This window comes from Dermacentor silvarum, chromosome 4 (genome assembly GCF_013339745.2).
Source record: "Dermacentor silvarum isolate Dsil-2018 chromosome 4, BIME_Dsil_1.4, whole genome shotgun sequence".
Classification (NCBI taxonomy): domain Eukaryota; kingdom Metazoa; phylum Arthropoda; class Arachnida; order Ixodida; family Ixodidae; genus Dermacentor; species Dermacentor silvarum.
The window spans coordinates 47,623,024-47,640,080 of NC_051157.2; the positions used below are offsets into that span (position 1 = coordinate 47,623,024).

Below are 17,057 nucleotides of genomic sequence, written 5' to 3' on the forward strand. Positions count from 1 at the left end.
TATATGTAACCGCGCCGTTAGCAACCTTCGCCTACCATGCAGCCATATCTTCACTGCAGGGTGGCGTCAGGCGAAGCATGATCTTCTCAATTGTCGCCAGCGTGGTCCTTTCGATCGCCATCTACGCCATGTGGCACGTGCTCGAAGTTTCGTACCGGCACAAGGCCGGAGTCCTGGTCAAGGCCAATGACGACAGCGTGACCGAGCCGGCGAAGGAGACCGCCCGCCCAACGCAGCAGACCACGCCGTCGCTCCTCTGCACGTCGCCCAGCTGCGAACAGTTCTCGAGCATCTTCCAGGACGCTCTCTCCTACGACCACGAACCCTGCTCGGACTTTTACCAGTTCGTCTGCAAGCGCTGGAGCGTGCGGCTGCCGCACGAGTACACCGTCAAGGCGGAACACCGGCACCGCATCGTCGCGCTCATGAGCCGAGTCGTGAACGCGCTCCCACACTCCGCGGCTTCCAGCTCCTCGGAGGTGAGGGCGGCCAACCTGTACTGGATCTGCATGCAGCCGGACAGCAACGTGGACACGCTCAGGGAGTTCATGCGCGTCGAAGGCGTCGCCCTGGACGATGACGACGAGCCGGGCGAGCACCCGCTGAAGCACATCGTGCACCTGAACGTCCGCTACGGCTTCGAGATCATCTTCAACGTCGCGCGAGGGCAGATCGGCGCCGACGCCGAGTGCAGCGGCGCCAAATGGACGTTTATGTTCGATAACGTCGACGTCCACACGTACGCGCCCTTCATCGAAGACCTGACGGGCAGCGTCCACTTCATCAGGAGGGCGTTCGCACTAGTGACGGGGAAGGACATTCCCGCAGCAGTGCTCCGTGACATCATCCACGTCGACGCGTTCCTGGTGAGCCTGCTTCACCGGTTCACCTGGTTGCCCGTGAGAAGAGCGTTCCAGCTCGGAAAAGGAGGCTTCTTCGCGGCCAATGTGACCGTGGCCGACATGTTCCTCTACCTCGGCGAGTCGCTGCACATCCAGTTCGACGTCGAGGACTGCATAGTGGTCGCGTCGATACACATTATCCAGCTTGTCGAAGAGATTCTCACAAAGTTCAACACGACGCAGCTGAACAGGTGAGAAATGGTGGTCTAACGCAGATCGATGATTTTCCCTCGCAATGTCTGTTCTGCCTTGACTACCGCTATCATTTCGTTCGATATATACACGGTGTTTCTTTCTGAAACCATAAAGATTTTTTATAAAAAGGTATTGAGCGCAGCGAACGTGGCGTTTTTGCAGACGAGTACCTAGGCGAGGCGGACATACTTTGCCGCTAATAACGTGAACTTCACAATACTAATTAACAAAAGTTTATTAATGAACTTTTTTATTACTGCCTTAGGGGCAATTGTCTAAATGGCAAACACCTATCTTTTAAAAATCTCGAAAATCGCACACAATTGGAGATATTCATCATCAAATTCAAAAGCTCAATCGCGATATCGGGACTCAGCGCATCCCGCTGCGCGTCAGACGGCAACGCCCCGTAAAGAAGTGTGGGGAGGAGTTTGAATGATAGTATGCCGCGGTAAATCCTGACCCGACACACAGCCGCACATGCTTGCCAGGCAAAGCGTACTAGAGATGGGTCGCTCAGGAGCGAGCCGGATCTTGTGAGCGGCTCTTTTTAAAGAGCGAGTGAGCGGTCGTTCAGTAAAAATGAGCGGCGGTTCTTTTGGAGAAAGGGAGCCGGTTCTCACGCGTTCAGAGAGCCGTGCCGATGCATTCCGTCAGAGCCGGTCTTCTGCTGGGTGCGACTTCCGCGCCATCTATTAGCGGTACGAGAAAGCAACTGCCCTCCCGCCCTTCCTCGCGAAGAGTCGCCTTCACCCCCTCGCCTTCGCTGAAGACGAAAGAACCGCGGCTCACACGGCTCCCTCGCTCTTCAAAAGAGCGGCTCAAAGATCCGGCTCGCTCCTGATCGCTCAGGAGCCAGCCGCTCTTTTCGCCACGGCTCTCCGCTCTTCAAAAGATCCGGCTCGCTCCTGAGCGCTCAGGAGCCAGCCGCTCTTTTCGCCACGGCTCAATCCGCTCTTCAAAAGATCCGGCTCGCTCCTGACGCTCAGGAGCCAGCCGCTCTTTTCGCCACGGCTCATCCGCTCTTCAAAAGATCCGGCTCGCTCCTGAGCGCTCAGGAGCCAGCGCTCTTTTCGCCACGGCTCATCCGCTCTTCAAAAGATCCGGCTCGCTCCTGAGCGCTCAGGAGCCAGCCGCTCTTTTCGCCACGGCTCATCCGCTCTTCAAAAGATCCGGCTCGCTCCTGAGCGCCTCAGGAGCCAGCCGCTCTTTTCGCCACGGCTCATCCGCTCTTCAAAAGATCCGGCCTCGCTCCTGAGCGCTCAGGAGCCAGCCGCTCTTTTCGCACGGCTCATCCGCTCTTCAAAAGATCCGGCTCGCTCCTGAGCGCTCAGGAGCCAGCCGCTCTTTTCGCCACGGCTCATCCGCTCTTCAAAAGATCCGGCTCGCTCCTGAGCGCTCAGGAGCCAGCCGCTCTTTTCGCCACGGCTCATCCGCTCTTCAAAAGATCCGGCTCGCTCCTGAGCGCTCAGGAGCCAGCCGCTCTTTTCGCCACGGCTCATCCGCTCTTCAAAAGATCCGGCTCGCTCCTGAGCGCTCAGGAGCGAGCCGCTCTTTTCGTCTCGGCTCCTCCGCTCTTCAAAAAACCCGGCTCGCTCCTGAGCGCTCAGGAGCGGGCCGCTCTTTTGAAGACCGGGGGAGCCGTGGTTGAGTAACTGAGCGGCGGTTCTTTCGGAGTGAGGAAGCCGGTTCTCTCTTCTTGAACGAGCCGTGCCGAACCGTTCCGTCAGAGCTGGGTCTTCTGTTGGGTTTCGATGTTTTTAGATTTCTGACCGACGAATGGTGGCTGGTGTGGGCCGACTCGCGCTACTGGTACTCGCTCGCAGTGTGTAGTGTGCGCAGCAGTCCCCTTGGTTTTTTTGTGATTCTTATGGTGTGGCACCCGATGCCACCGAGGGGAGAAGAAAAGAAGTCTCAATTGGCAAAGGATGGTACCGTTCGTTGCCTGCAGCTGTTCGAACGATGTTGCACGACTCTCACCGATCGCACATCGTGCGCTGAAGAAAGAAGAAAAATACAATACACAAAGAAGAAAAATGCGCTGATATTAGCGGCGCCGTCGGCTGCGATGCGAGCACATACGAGCCCGTCGTCTCCCGGCTGCAGCTGATGTTTTCGTTGCCGGTGGCGGAGGCGCGCAGGTTCGCGGTCGTCGATTGGGCCATTGATGGTGCAGCGGGCGGGGCGCCGGCCGAACTGCCGTCTACTTTGGACACCTCTCGCGCGGCAGACGTTCTACGGCACTGGCGGACGGTTGGTTCGCCGTCGGTATATGTGCCGCTAGCGTGGACGTGACCGGAAGTATGCAGTGTTTTGAGAAGCGCGTTGGCGATGTCGTATGTCACGTGACCTTTCGAGGAGCACTCGGCGAGGAGGGGAGACCAGCCGATGAGGAGAGTATCGAACGAAAGAGCGAAACGAGCGAGGGCCGTTTTTCGATCATCAAACTCGTGTAACTCCGCTATTACGGCACCATTTCGAAGAATTCTCGCGGCTACGTGTTCGTTGTAGACTCGTGCACAACTGCAACACCACAACTAAATTTCGACCTCTGGGTGGTTTAGGGGGCCTTTAACGACAAGAGGTGAACGTACAGTTTACATCCTGGTCTTCATTTGTGCTAATTAGTGTATTCATGAAAATATCGCCCATGACAACCACCTGCCGTGCATTTTCTGAGCGTGTATCATTAGCACGTCAATAAAACGAGGCCAGTGATCTGTTGTGTTGTAATAGAACTTCATTTCTCTTTTTTTCTTTTTTTTGTTTTTGTCCTGGTGTATGATGGCATGATCGCCAGTATCGCGCGTGCACTCAAGAGAGAAAAAAAAAAAAATGAAAGGTACGTGCGGCAGTATTGTGGATCTTTCGTATGATTTTTGTATTGTACTTCAAGAAATGATTTCTACATTCATTTTGCATGCCGTTACAGCTTACTCATATTATAGTGAACGTACGTATGTGAATAAACGAATAAAGTTGACACATAATGTACGATCATTTTGTGTTCTTAGTTTGACAAAAGGTGATTATAAAGTACCACGAAAACGGACAAGCTTCTGTAATGACGATGAAGTTACATATTTTTTTTTTGATAAAAGTACGTCGCATTCTGCCTGTCACAGTATCATAAGCATCTTATCCCCAATATCAGAAAAGAAAGCTTCATTACAAATAAACATTCACGCTTTTAATATATGTAAAAATATTCTCTAAACATAGCGAAAATACCAATAACACGGTTATTAAATTATGCATATGTCGTTTTTTTTTCCAAAGCCACATAACTATAGAATACGCATAACACAGGTTACACGTTTTAAGTGAACTGGTGAGCCGTTCAAATGAACCGGTTCATTTCAGTGAGCGGAGCCGTTCCGAGCCGCTCACCGAAGTGAGCCGTTTTGCCCATCTCTAAAGCGTACCGTATCAGTACCAGCCGCTACTGGCCGAGACGTACAAACTTCCTCACGCTTGTAGTCACGGAGCATTTCGGTCTGACATGGTAGCAAGGCCGCCTGTCCTGCGCTACCGCGGCGCTCGGGTTCGATATTGCCTGTATTTACCGTTGAAATTTGATGATAAATATCTCGAATTTGGTGTGACTCTCAAGAGTAAAAAAACAATGGGTATGCCATAAAATGTGACACGCTACAAGTTTTCCATATAAACAACTGCCCTCAAATTAATACTAAAAAAAAGCCAGTTCCACGCTTGTGAAATCTGATGAAACAGTGGAGCTCTGCATGCGTGGGTGTATAGCGTAGTGGGTATGACGCTCGCCTGCGGACCGTGGGTGCCCGGGTTGAAATCCCGCCTCGCCAAGGAATTAGTTTATATTGTTGTTTTTTTCTCTCGCTTTGTTTCTCACTCTTTCTCTCTCTCTCTCTATTTCTCTTTCTCCATTTTCTCTTTCTCTCGCACATAGCAAGTTGTTTTGCGATCGTCGGTACAATGCAACCACATGGTTCCCATAAATGCATGTTCTGCAAGCGTGGGTGTATAGCTCAGTGGTTATGACACTCGCCTTCGGACCGCCACGGTACCTAGGTTCGATCGAATCCCACTTCGCCAAGAAAGTTCATTTTGTTTTCTTTATTTCGCTCGCTCTCTGTCTGTCTCTCTTTCTTTCTCTCTCTGCACCTCCTCTCCTTCTATGCTCTGCTTTCACTACTGATCAACGCTCGGTACGGTTCAACTTCGGCCTTAAACAACTCCGCTGTTAAAAGTGAATTAATACATTTTTGGTAATTAGTATTCTAGAGTTATCGTTATTAGCGCCAAGGTACACACACACACACTCTCTGTTTGTTTGCTATTTTGTTTTGCTATTTTGTTTTCTGTATCGAAATATATCTGGCTTTGGTTGATAGTTTGAATAAGTGGTAAAGTTGGCGGCTAGACGCGCTGATCCGCATATAGTGTAAGAAAGACACTAGCTCCGAGGTGAAAGACAAAACGACGTACCAGCGGTGTAGTGGCTGTAGCAGCAATGCTGGCTTGTGCTTGACACGTAGACACTTGTCGCTTCAATCCCGACTTTCTGCGTCCATTTTGGGCTCTTCGTCTCAAGAGTCCACGCTACAGCAAATATTTGGCTTTCAGCACATACTTTCGCGGAAGTTCATCTAATTAGAAAATTATGCATAATCGAGCTACAGTAGTCAACTAAAAAGATTTCTACCAACTCTCCAATTCATTGCAGTGTGCTTACACTTGCTTGTTTGCCCATGTGTGATTGCAAAATAACAGAAGTATTAACAGCGGACTGCGTATTTTAAAATAAACTCTAGGACATAATACAAGTCCCTTATCAAATATTTCGGCACAAACATTTGGCTTAAGACAAACGTTGCGAGGTGCTATAGAGGGCTAATCCTAAACGTCTAGATTGACGAGTGCTTGTCTTTGAGGGTTTTTAATGTTCTGTCGTGCATTCCTGAACCGGTCGCAGGTACGTGAAATGGTCGGTGCTGCGTCGCATCATTCCCATCGCCGAGCCGACCATCCTGCAGCCAATGCAGCTGCGGCACTACTACTGCTACACCATGCTGGAGCGGCTGCTGCACTACACACTGTCCAGACGATTCCTGGACAGCGTCGTGGAGGCCGGAGGTTCCGCGACGCGCGAGGCCTCAACCATGATCAGGATCATCCTGCGCTCAGCCCTCTCCTTGGTCGACGCCAGCAGCTGGATGAGTATGGGCCAGAAGATCAGTATTCACCAAGAGCTGGCCAAAAACACCCGCGTCTTGGGCTACTCTGTCTCGCAAGAGCCTGGTAAGCGCACTCAACTCCGACGCAGGCATTAGTATTAGTAACGTGTATCGCTGTATAGTTGCTCGCTTTTCGACTTGGTCGATCATCGGCAGAATTGAAACGCGGGCGAGCGTGTATTGATTCATATCTCAAAGCAGTGCAACCGAAGATAGAACCCAGTGTGAATAAAAACATGAAATAAAATGTCGGGTTTTACACACCGAAACTATGCAGTGAGTATAGGACACCGTAATTGAGAGTCCCCAGATTTTTCGGTCACCTAAGGTTTGTTAACGTGCACCTAAATATAAGTACACAAGTGTTTTTGCATTTCGCACGCCATTGAAGTGCAGCCCCGTGGTTAGGGATTGCTCCCGCGACCTCGTACTCAGCATGCATAACGCCATGGCCACTGAGCGATCGCGGTGTGTCAAATGTGAAGAGGACATACACAGGCACTTACTTGCAACTAACGTTTACTGAACAATAAATAAATAAATAAATAAATAAATAAATAAATAAATAAATAAATAAATAAATAAATAAATAAATAAATAATAAATAAATAAATAAATAAATAAATAAATAAATAAATAAATAAATAAATAAATAAATAAATAAATAAATAAATAAATAAATAAACGCAGTGATTAAGTGGGCAGTCTCGCTTCACAAGCCCCTCCGTACTCCAGTGGCAACTAGCAAAACAACATAACTGATTACAATTCAAGGGACATCAGTAAACCACATTAAAGTCAGGTATTTCCTGTCGTTGAAAAGAATAGGGTACAATCATTGCATTCTACCGATGCTAGCATATGGGGCAGAGACTTGGAGGTGAACAAAGAAGCTCGAGAACAAGGTTAAGGACCGCACAAAGAGCGATGGAACGAAAAATGTTAGGCCTAACGTTAAGAGACAGGAAGAGAGCGGTGTGGATCGGAGAACAGACGGGGATAGCCGATATTCTAGTTCACATTAAGCGGAAAAAGTGGAGCTGGGCCGGCCATCTAATGCGTAGGATGGATCACCGGTGGACCATTAGAGTTACAGAATGGATACCTAGAGAAGGGAAGCGCAGTCGAGGATGGCAGAAAACTAGGTGGGGTGATGAAGTTAGGAAATTTGCAGGCGCAAGTTGGAATCGGCTAGCGCAAGACAGGGGTAATTGGAGATCACAGGGAGAAGCCTTCGTCCTGCAGTGGACATAAATATAGGCCGCTGCTGCTGCTGATGATTTCCTCGGCCTTTAGCTGTGTCTCTCAAGGATTTGTACTGAATTTGCCTTCAGCAAACCGAAAGAAAGAGAAATAAGAGTGGGTGTTAGCAACACGTGCTACACGATTACCTTTGCGGCATCTGACGACTCGGGTAGCCGGAATGCGGCGCAGTGACACTGCGAGACACTCTTTACAATGGTGCACTATTTCGGTGGCGCCGCTGACTTTTTTCCACCGAGGTTCCGATATTGGAGACAGAAAAAGAGACCGCAGTCGCTAAGAACACTCTTTTTTTTTAATGTATCACTCACCAGTGCGTTTGTTGTATATGTTAACGGCACAGGAGCTCTTGGCCAACTTATGAAAGATAATGACGCAAAGTAATAAGACTTAGAAACGTTAAGGGCGTGGAGTAGGGACGGCCAAATGATAAAATTTTAACATATAGCATGCACAAGCCAAGTACGCCACTTTTTTTCAATGAGATGTCTGTATTAAATGCGACAATTTGCCGGCCGCTACCTTACTTTTTTTCCTCCAGAGAACCGCGTTCTTAACTTACGTGGTGCCCACTACCGAAGCGCATCAAGCAGTTGAAGAGCGTGCTACAGAGCTGACAGCCTGATTGGTTCTTTGGAAATAATATGGGAAACAATATACCATTGTTTTGTCCGCCCAACTAAATCACGTAAAAATACGTTTTGTTCGATTTATGTGACACAGCATGGGTACGTACATATTCGTATAACTGTAAAACCATTATTATTTAGATACTTAGGACCTTAAGTATCCTAATGCTACCATTTTCTGAGCCGGTACTGCACACGTATATTTAATGTCGATAGATGCCATGTCAATAAACGTGATTTTGCCGCTATTTGTGGTCTATGCGGCAAGTTAGTTGGAATCTCTATTTAAAATAAAGGACAATTTCTTCACACCTGCTAACAGCGGCATTAAAATACATTATCATATCTATTTTAATCGGAGCTTCCTTTCTCTCGAGAAATGATTGTCAACAGTTGTCGAATCCGAAGCCGAGAAGAATAAACAAAGCTACAGCTGTATATAGCATGGTGTTAAATTGGTGGTTATAACAAAGTAATTATTTCTGATTCGAGTAAAAAAAAATCGGCTTGCAGTCATTCCGTTATATATTTGCGGCGAGTAGTACCGGCGTGCTGCTCAACATTGAAGTCTTGAACAAAAAGTACTCATTTGAGGACGAAAAGAGGCTCAGTCGATAATTGATACAGTGTAATAACAATAATACAGGTTAACATACAACAAAAATGACAAATCTGAAAAATACGATAAACCTTCGATATCGGTTCACATTGTTAGACTGCACTATCTTCGCGATCGGCCCACGAAGACGGCCAGGTACCCATTACGGAAACTGGGTTAAACTCGTCAATAATGCTTTGCATTAAAATTCGGGGTGAACTCGGATCTGGTCCAGCAGCCGTCAAATGAAGCGATGTTGTCGTACATTCAGTGACATGTCTATAGAAATGTTTATAGAAATGTCCATAGAAACTGGTTGTATACTCACTCGGGGACAGTCGTCATGACCCAATCGTCCCTTCGTAGCGCGTGCGCGTTTTTTTTTTTTCTCATGTACAAACTAATCATCATTGTTCGTTTGCCACCTCCAAGTGTGGGCGCGCATTTTGGGTTCATTGGTCGCGATAGCGACTTCGTCACCATTTTCATCCGCTAGCACACCTCAGCAATTTACTGCAGTGAGATGACAGTGCCACTTTCGAGACACGCCACCGTGTGTGCATGTTTGCGCATGACTTGTAAGTGCCAAGCACACCTTCACTTTGCGCTGCAACGGTTATCCCTCCTTCGCCCTGAAGAACGGCAGAGCCTGCTCCCTGTGTCTGCGAGAAACGTGAAGCATTTAGCGGTTATTTTCTCGGATATAGAGGTGTCCGAATATTCGAAATTTCGAATGCGAGCCTGAATATCGTGGCACTACTCGATTCGTATTAGATTCGAGAATTCGCTATTCGGAATATTTCGAATATTCGTTTCTTTTCGAACATCACAAATAACGATTCTTATGTGAGTCTACCGGGAGAAAGATCGATGCAAGCAGGGACTAATGGATCCGCTGATATATAGTGCAGCAACTATTGCGAAGGAGAATCCTTTATTGACCGAATTCTTATGGAGCAGTCTTCCGTTCAATAATTTCCTTTCGTACAATAAAGACTACTCGGCTTTGGACAGCCCGCGAATTTGTAGTCGCGATAGATGCAAGGCAAGTTATTCTTTGGCCAACGTTACCATGTCCGCGTGCTTGTAAAACGATGTGTGGTAGAGTAGAATGTATTGAATTTCGCTCCTTCAACGAACACAGCACTCTTCGTGCATGTGATGGCATTCTGTTTCTTTGTCGCGCCACATGTCATTGTCATAGTGCACTATAGATGAGATCACCAATGAATATCTCGTTTACAAGCTCCGCAGGTGACCGAACGTCCAGCTGTTAACGACATTACATGTGTGAGATAATGTAAACAAATCTCTTCTTTATCAAACGGACTCGACATAACCTTAATATTTTACTTCGCTTACAATTAAAATTAAAATATTTCATATTTCATATGATATTCGGAGGTGTTTTCTTCGACTATTCGTGTGCAATTCGAATTTTAAATATTGTTTTTCGAATGTCCCTACTTTTCGGAGGGCGGAGGGAAGCAGTGCAGGCGCAGCACTTTTAACGGAGGCGCTTCTCCTGCGTTCTTATATAGTGCCGGCAAACGTGAACGCTAAAGACCTATCGTCTACCTCCAGATTGCCTGCAGGACTTCTCTGCGAACATAACCAGCGGCAACGCTCTTTTCGCTTGGGCGGCAGCGGCGTCGACGATTAGGACGTGCCAGCTGAATAGAACGTCGCCGTCCGGGCCGCTCGTGTACCCGATGAGCACGGAGGTGACCTTCAGTTCGGAGGCGCACACGCTGTCCGTGCCGGCGGCCCTGCTGATGCCGCCATTCTTCGGCTCCGACGGCCTTCCCGGAATCAACTATGGAGCCCTTGGTTTGGCCGCGTCCAGCGCATTGATGGGGCTCCTGGAGCTGTACTTGTCCAGTGACCAACAGTATCCGGGGAACTCCGATAGCGAAGGCGGCTTTGGCAACCGATTAGTAAGACTCGCATTTAGCAGCCCAAAAAGCCAGGATGGCTTATTACTGCTATAGTAGAGGTGCGCGAATATTCGAAATTTCGAATGCGAATAGAATAGCCTTTGTTATTCGATTCGTATTCGATTCGAGAATTCGCTATTCGTAGTTGCCGAGCATTCTTTTATGTTCGAATACTGTAAGGGACAGCAACAGTTGTTGCAGCCTACGGCGAGAAAGACCGATGCAAGTCGTCGTAAGGTCATTGCTGTCGTAACCGTTGGTGCACCGGATACGTTAACCGTTCCGTTGTTTCCAAACCTTTCAGTTGACGCGACATGCAGCTCAATGTACGTATCACAAAACGTAAATGAATCTTTTTTTTTTCTTTTTGTTAACTGGACTCCAGGAAACGTTTATGCTTCACTTTCTTTAGAAAACATTCCGCATTGGATCGCTATTTTCGAACGTTGTTTTTATCAACTATTCTTATTCGATTCAATTCGAATATTTCGGTATTCAAACCACTCTATATAGGCCAAGTTCACAAAGCTTTTCGTTCGTAATTGCTTTTTGCCATTGACTGGCTACCTTCTCTAATAACATGTCCGGCATCAGGATTGGCTCGCATTTGCTGTTACGAACAATTCTAGCGTTAAGGATTTTCTGTGAATACGGGCCTTAGTTATTAGTTCATTCTCGGTTAATGGCGAAAATTTACGCTGGTATATTCAAAGTCTCCTCCTTTATAAAAATTTGTTCTTTCTTTCTGTTCGTTTTGGAGCATAACTGTATAAGTTAAAGTCCATACTAATTTCTGCGTAAAGCTGTGCTGGCTGCAAGCAGTTTACCATACGGATTAATCGGCAAAGCATCACACCGAAGTCGGCGAAGTAAAACGCTATTGGAAAAAATACGCAACGGGTGTGCTGAGAGCTAATAATGCAGTACAGGTTTTAGGTACACGTTATCATGACACTGACTTCCTCTTAGTTTAAGAGGATCAAGTCAACGGAGTCTGTTTTTCTGTCACATATAACCGTGAAATACCGGCATTTACACTCCTATATAGAGCGGTGGATGGAAGCACAGTCGGAAGAGAAGGGAAGCGCAGTCGAGGACGGCTGAAAACTAGGTGGGGTGATATTGCAAAATGCCTTTTATTGCATTTTAGGACGCCGCAAGGCAGGCTGCTTGGTCACGAGCTCAGAGTCCGTGGCCGCGCCACTTCGCTCGCCTGTCGAAATGCTGATATATAGTAGGTGATGAAGTTAGGAAATTTGCAGGTGGAAATTGGAATCAGCTAGCGCGAGACAAGTATATATAGGGGTAATTGGAGATCACAGGGAGAGGCTTTCGTCCTGCAGTGGACATAAAAATAGGCTGATGATGATGATGATAATAATAATAATAATAATAATAATAATAATAATAATAATAATAATAATAATAATAATAATAATAATAATAATAATAATAATAATAATAATAATAATAGAGCGGTGAAACGGTGTGTTGGTGGCCGGTTTGAGAGACAATGCTTGTTAATAGCGCGAGCCAAAAGGACACGTAGGCATCACGATAGTTTTGAGCCCAGTGGCTTGAACCTCGCAGCTGCTGTGTTATTACTCATCCATTGCTAGCGAAGCGCCATAGACAGAAGTGTGGACGTCAGTACAATCGTAGTTCTAAATTGCGGCTATGTATAACCCGCAGGAATGCCTGAAAAAGGCCTACCAGGAAGATATGGGAGCCGACCGAGGCACGTTGAACAAGATGGCTGCGCTGCGAGATTTCGTGGGCCTACTGCCCACGTATCGGGCCTTCGTGTCGACGGCGTCCGCCCAGCGGCTCCGGGGCCTCCGGTGGATGAGCGAAGAGCAGCTGTTCTTCGTGGCCTTCTGCTACCAGCAGTGCGAGAATGCGGGCGACGAGCGGTCCTCGAAGGCGGTGCCCGTCTCCGCCTACCGCTGCAACGTGCCGCTCCGGCACACGCCGCAGTTTGCGGACGCGTTCAACTGCTCGCCGGATTCACCGATGGTGTCGCCCGAACCGTGCACTTTCTGGGACGAAGCCTTGGAGCAAGCCGCGATGCGAACAGTGAGAAAACCTGTCGGATCCCACTGACACGCATACCCGCACCACTTTCCAGACTCATGTGAATGCAACACGAGTACTTATGAGCGACAGCTGTATACCATTGCACGAGAGCGAATGCAGTGTTTTCTCAACGCCCGCATATATTGCTGGCCATGCGCGAGCTATATAACTTTTTTTTTTTTTTTTTTTTTTTTTTTTTTTTTTTTTTTTAGTCAGTGAGCAGTGGACATTTGTGTTGTGAAACTCACGCAGCATGTTCATTGCGGCAGGTTTAGTTTGCGGTGACATATTTTTTGTTTACGTGGTTATATTTTAGTTAATCTGTTCAGCGTATATATTTCGTTTGAGAGCGAGTTTTACCGTTCGTGGAGCAACCAGCTCTAAACTCTAGAGCTATTTATTTATTTATTTTTTTCCTTGGGCGGCGTTTTGTGCTTGAAGGAACATTGTTATATCGTAGACGGCGTCTTTATTATGTTCATAAATCTGTGTTTACCATAACAGAAACTTTGGCTGGACACACCGCTTATTGTTTTTTTTAAATGTTACATAAAGTGGACGTTACACATCTCCATCGCCCATCATTTCTGCATAAGTGCGAATATTTTTCGCGTGACAGTATCACGCGGGGCGGGAAGATTCGGTGCACTACGTCCGGCTTCGTGGCTCTTACCGACCCATGGTGCCGCCGGCGTAAACAGAAACCACGTTAGCTTTCTCTCTGGCAGTTTATTTAGTAGCTTGTAATTTCTATGAGGTTGCGAAGAGTAACAAAAGGAAGCTACGGATAATCCTGGATCTCCCGCATGCTTTTGAATTCTTCTTGGGGCAGGCCGGATATGTAGTCCTTGACGTACTTTGGTATAAGCTTAGCTACCAAGGACCTGAGGTATTCTTTTCCAGTATTCAGCAGAACTCTCCGGTCGAGACAGCTTGCAGGCTCTGGAAACAAAGCGAAAAAGAGAGTGTTACGACCTATAGGCTTGGCGGTGACTTGACGCCACTTGTCGCGTCGGCCTTCCGCTTTTAGCGAGTCCAAAACCCGTTGACTTTGGATGACGAAGTGGGCTTGTTTTTTATGTATTGGCACAATGGCTTCGCTGCGTGGAACGAGCTTTATTATCTAACGAATCCAACGTCGAAACGGAAACCAATGGCTGTTAACACTATATATAGCTTCTGACACTGCGTGCACTGCAGCCTAATAGAAGTTCATTGGTAGCCACCGTTGAAATAGTGTAGATTTTCGTTTAGAGATAGCAATACTTTTAATTGGAATAAGGTTGCCATAAACGCTAGGCATTGATAGGCAAATGAATGGGATTCATATCTCATTGTCGCTACGCGCCCGTGGGCTCTGGGCAACAACTACAACAGCAACTATCCGCCGCAACAACGAAGCCATGAGAGGCATTGAAGTGTAAATGTACGGGATAATTCTCGCCACTAGTGGTCCTACAACGCTCACATGAATCTTAGTACACGAGCGCTTTTGCAATTTGCTTACCTGAGAAATGCGTAAGGCTAGCGACAACATAAACACAGAATCAGCGATAACAATCGAGAAACCTTCGATGCAGTAGGGCGCGTGTTGGCTGGGTGATAACTTTAACATTTGGTAGCCGGTTAAAGACTGTCATCGGGAAGGATAAATAAGTACACATGGAAATGTGATCATGCGAACGGTTACAGGTTTACATTTATTTCCGTCATCAACAATTAGCAACACGCGATTTGGATATGTGTGTATACATGTACTTTTTGGATTTCTCAAAATAGCGAGTAAAAAGAAAACTATTCCTGAAGCTTCAATGCCTCATATTGCATCATTTTCGAGAGATAGAAAGAGGGGGCCTAATGGAATTAAGCTGAAGATGTCAGCCCGGCTATACGCATGCAGAGCTTGCTATTTCAGCTTTTCAGATGGCGTGTTCAAATTGACATGAATAGGTTAAAAATATAAGCAAAAGCAAAAAGAAAAGAAAAGAAGTGTATATAAAGAAACTGAATAGGGCCTCAAATCAAGCCCATATGACAAAAAGTCAAAGAATGTCTGCAAGTCCTGACAGGCGTCAATATGTATAACGACAGGGCTTTCGCGGCTCGGATTGCGTCCCCACTTCTATCCCACGGGTCTAGAAAATCACAAGTCTGTATTTGTCCTCGTATACGAAATGAATTCTTTCTTGCTAACAACGCGGTGGTGTAGCGGCCGCAGTAACACAGCACGCGATCAATATCATCCAGTATATTGAACACTCGATGCACAGCGAGTACCGAATGCATTCTCGAAGCATTCGGTACAAGGTCGAATAAGCCTAGCTCAACGATGGGGAAAAAAAGAAAAAGAAAAGAAAGAAACAAGAAAGAATGTTAATAACACCGTGACAAAGGTGGATACCAGTGAGAACGGATCACAAAGGATGAAGTGTACATGCATGCAGTGTGCAGGAAAAAAAAAGGGGGGGAGGGGAGTTCGGGTAATAAGAAGCATTCTCGTAGTTAAATGTGCCATACGCCGTCGTTTAATTTTTTCTACTCCGCCTTCACGGTGCGTGTAACCGTTAGCGCTTACCTTGAGAGCGAACCAGTTCACCTGCAAGCAACAGCAAGACGTAGCAGCACAATATGTTTCTCATGGTAGCTTCTGTAAAGAAAAGAAAAAAAATTCCTGTTAAACTCACGATTGGTTTCACGTAATGTTTACTGACAAAATCGCCATTCCTACCTTTTATACAAGCCAACGATTCTCTTGTATACCCACGAAGCTCGCTCCAGCGACGAACACGAATATATACGTATGCGAGTCACTTTCTCTACACACCCCCAAGAGCGGGGCGCGACTAAAGAGGACACCTCTACCGGACGTCTGAGACATCCGCAGCCGTGAGATTAGTTGGTTCCGGCCACGCCACGCTACATTCTTTGTTGTGTGCAATAACTTCAGCAGGTTCGACTCAGACAGGAAGGTTCCACTTCCACGAAGAAGGCTCGTCAGGATCAATTAGGTTCGCGTCATCATTTTCGCCAGCCGCAGCTCACGTCATAAAAGCTACGTAGTACGTACACTGAGCCTGATCAAATGCTTCTGCAGGTTGACATGCGCTCTTGGTTCAAAAGAGACGCATCATGCAGTCTGAGTATATCCGAGCGGTCCAGTTAAGGAAAACTTTTTTTTTTTTTTTTGCGACAGTCATTACATGGACACACCAAGCGAATTTTTGCCGTCGTCGTCGGTGGTGCCAGTGATGCTCCGCAGCTATTTAGGTATACTTATGCTATATGCCACGCGACGCTATATGCCATGCTACATATGCGGGTTATATTGCTGCACGATTCTATCACAAAAGGATGCTCATACCAGGTCTTACGTTCCTAAGTTATTCCTCGGGAATTTGAGAATGGCAGCCCACAAACGAATGTCATTAAAGGTAGCACTCGCAGTACACACCTTTTATCATAATGCTATTAAATACTAAAAGTGCAAAACAATATCAGTTCTCAGACCTGAAAGTGATGTAATTTTACTGCGCGGCTCTTTACGGGCAGCGTAGTGGCGCCTGTGCGAGGCCCTACACGGCGTGGTAAAGCGTTTAAGGGTGCCAGAAAAGGGTGCCTCCCACACACACACACACACACACACACACACACACACACACACACACACACACACACACACACACACACACACACACACACACGCACACGCGCACGCGCACGCACGCACGCACGCACGCACGCACGCACACTTTCAACTACTCCGGATGGCCGTCAGTTGAGCTTCGATCCACGTGGAGGCAGGACGTCTGTCGAGTGAGCTCCTGCACAACGCTTTTCAATGCTTTTCCTTGCTTTTCAATGCAATGCTATAGCATTTCGCTCGCATTTACCGCTAAAGCGCCACCGAATTTCTTTACTCACCCGTGGAATAGTGCTGAGAAGTAGATTTCTGTTGTGTGCGAAACGATAGGTTGGGATCCTCTCTGCTATATATCTTCTCTCCCTGCCTTTATACTGAACAAAACAGCATATTCCAACGAGCAGTTTTCAACGTAAGTTAAGCGACTTATTTAGCAGCATACAGCATGTCCTACGAGAACGGTTCAATAAGAGCTGTCATGGAAGTGGCTGGGTTACTGGAACAACTTCGATGACAGACGGCGTGCGCTCTCTGAACTGTGACGTCTCGTGTGAAGATGAAAAGCCCTTTAGAAATCATGCTTTAAAAATAGCATTCTCTT

The 17,057-nt window shown here is 47.0% G+C and overlaps 1 protein-coding gene and 1 long non-coding RNA gene across 2 annotated transcripts; one reads left to right on the plus strand and one right to left on the minus strand.

Moving 5' to 3' along the window:
* The first annotated feature begins 19 nt into the window (after positions 1–19).
* Positions 20–12,843, plus strand: LOC119448093 (neprilysin-2). Its single transcript, XM_037711572.2, has 4 exons — positions 20–1,093; positions 6,052–6,377; positions 10,451–10,740; positions 12,433–12,843. The coding sequence occupies exons 1-4, from the start codon at positions 78–80 to the stop codon at positions 12,841–12,843; spliced, it is 2,043 nt and encodes a 680-aa protein (XP_037567500.2). The 5' UTR covers positions 20–77.
* A 634-nt stretch (positions 12,844–13,477) lies between these two features.
* LOC119448094 (uncharacterized) lies at positions 13,478–15,881 on the minus strand. The gene is made up of 3 exons (XR_005190942.2): positions 15,545–15,881; positions 15,392–15,463; positions 13,478–13,758 (listed from the first exon to the last, which is right to left on the minus strand). It is a non-coding gene; the product is annotated as an uncharacterized LOC119448094 (long non-coding RNA).
* Positions 15,882–17,057: the final 1,176 nt, after the last annotated feature.

Bases quoted from the DNA above. Each gene is read 5' to 3' on its own strand.
- LOC119448093 (XM_037711572.2), top strand. From the start codon at position 78: ATGATCTTCTCAATTGTCGCCAGCGTGGTCCTTTCGATCGCCATCTAC. The intron at 1,094-6,051 runs GTGAGAAATGGT...AACCGGTCGCAG, and splicing joins AACACGACGCAGCTGAACAG to GTACGTGAAATGGTCGGTGC. The intron at 6,378-10,450 runs GTAAGCGCACTC...CTTGGGCGGCAG, and splicing joins CTCTGTCTCGCAAGAGCCTG to CGGCGTCGACGATTAGGACG.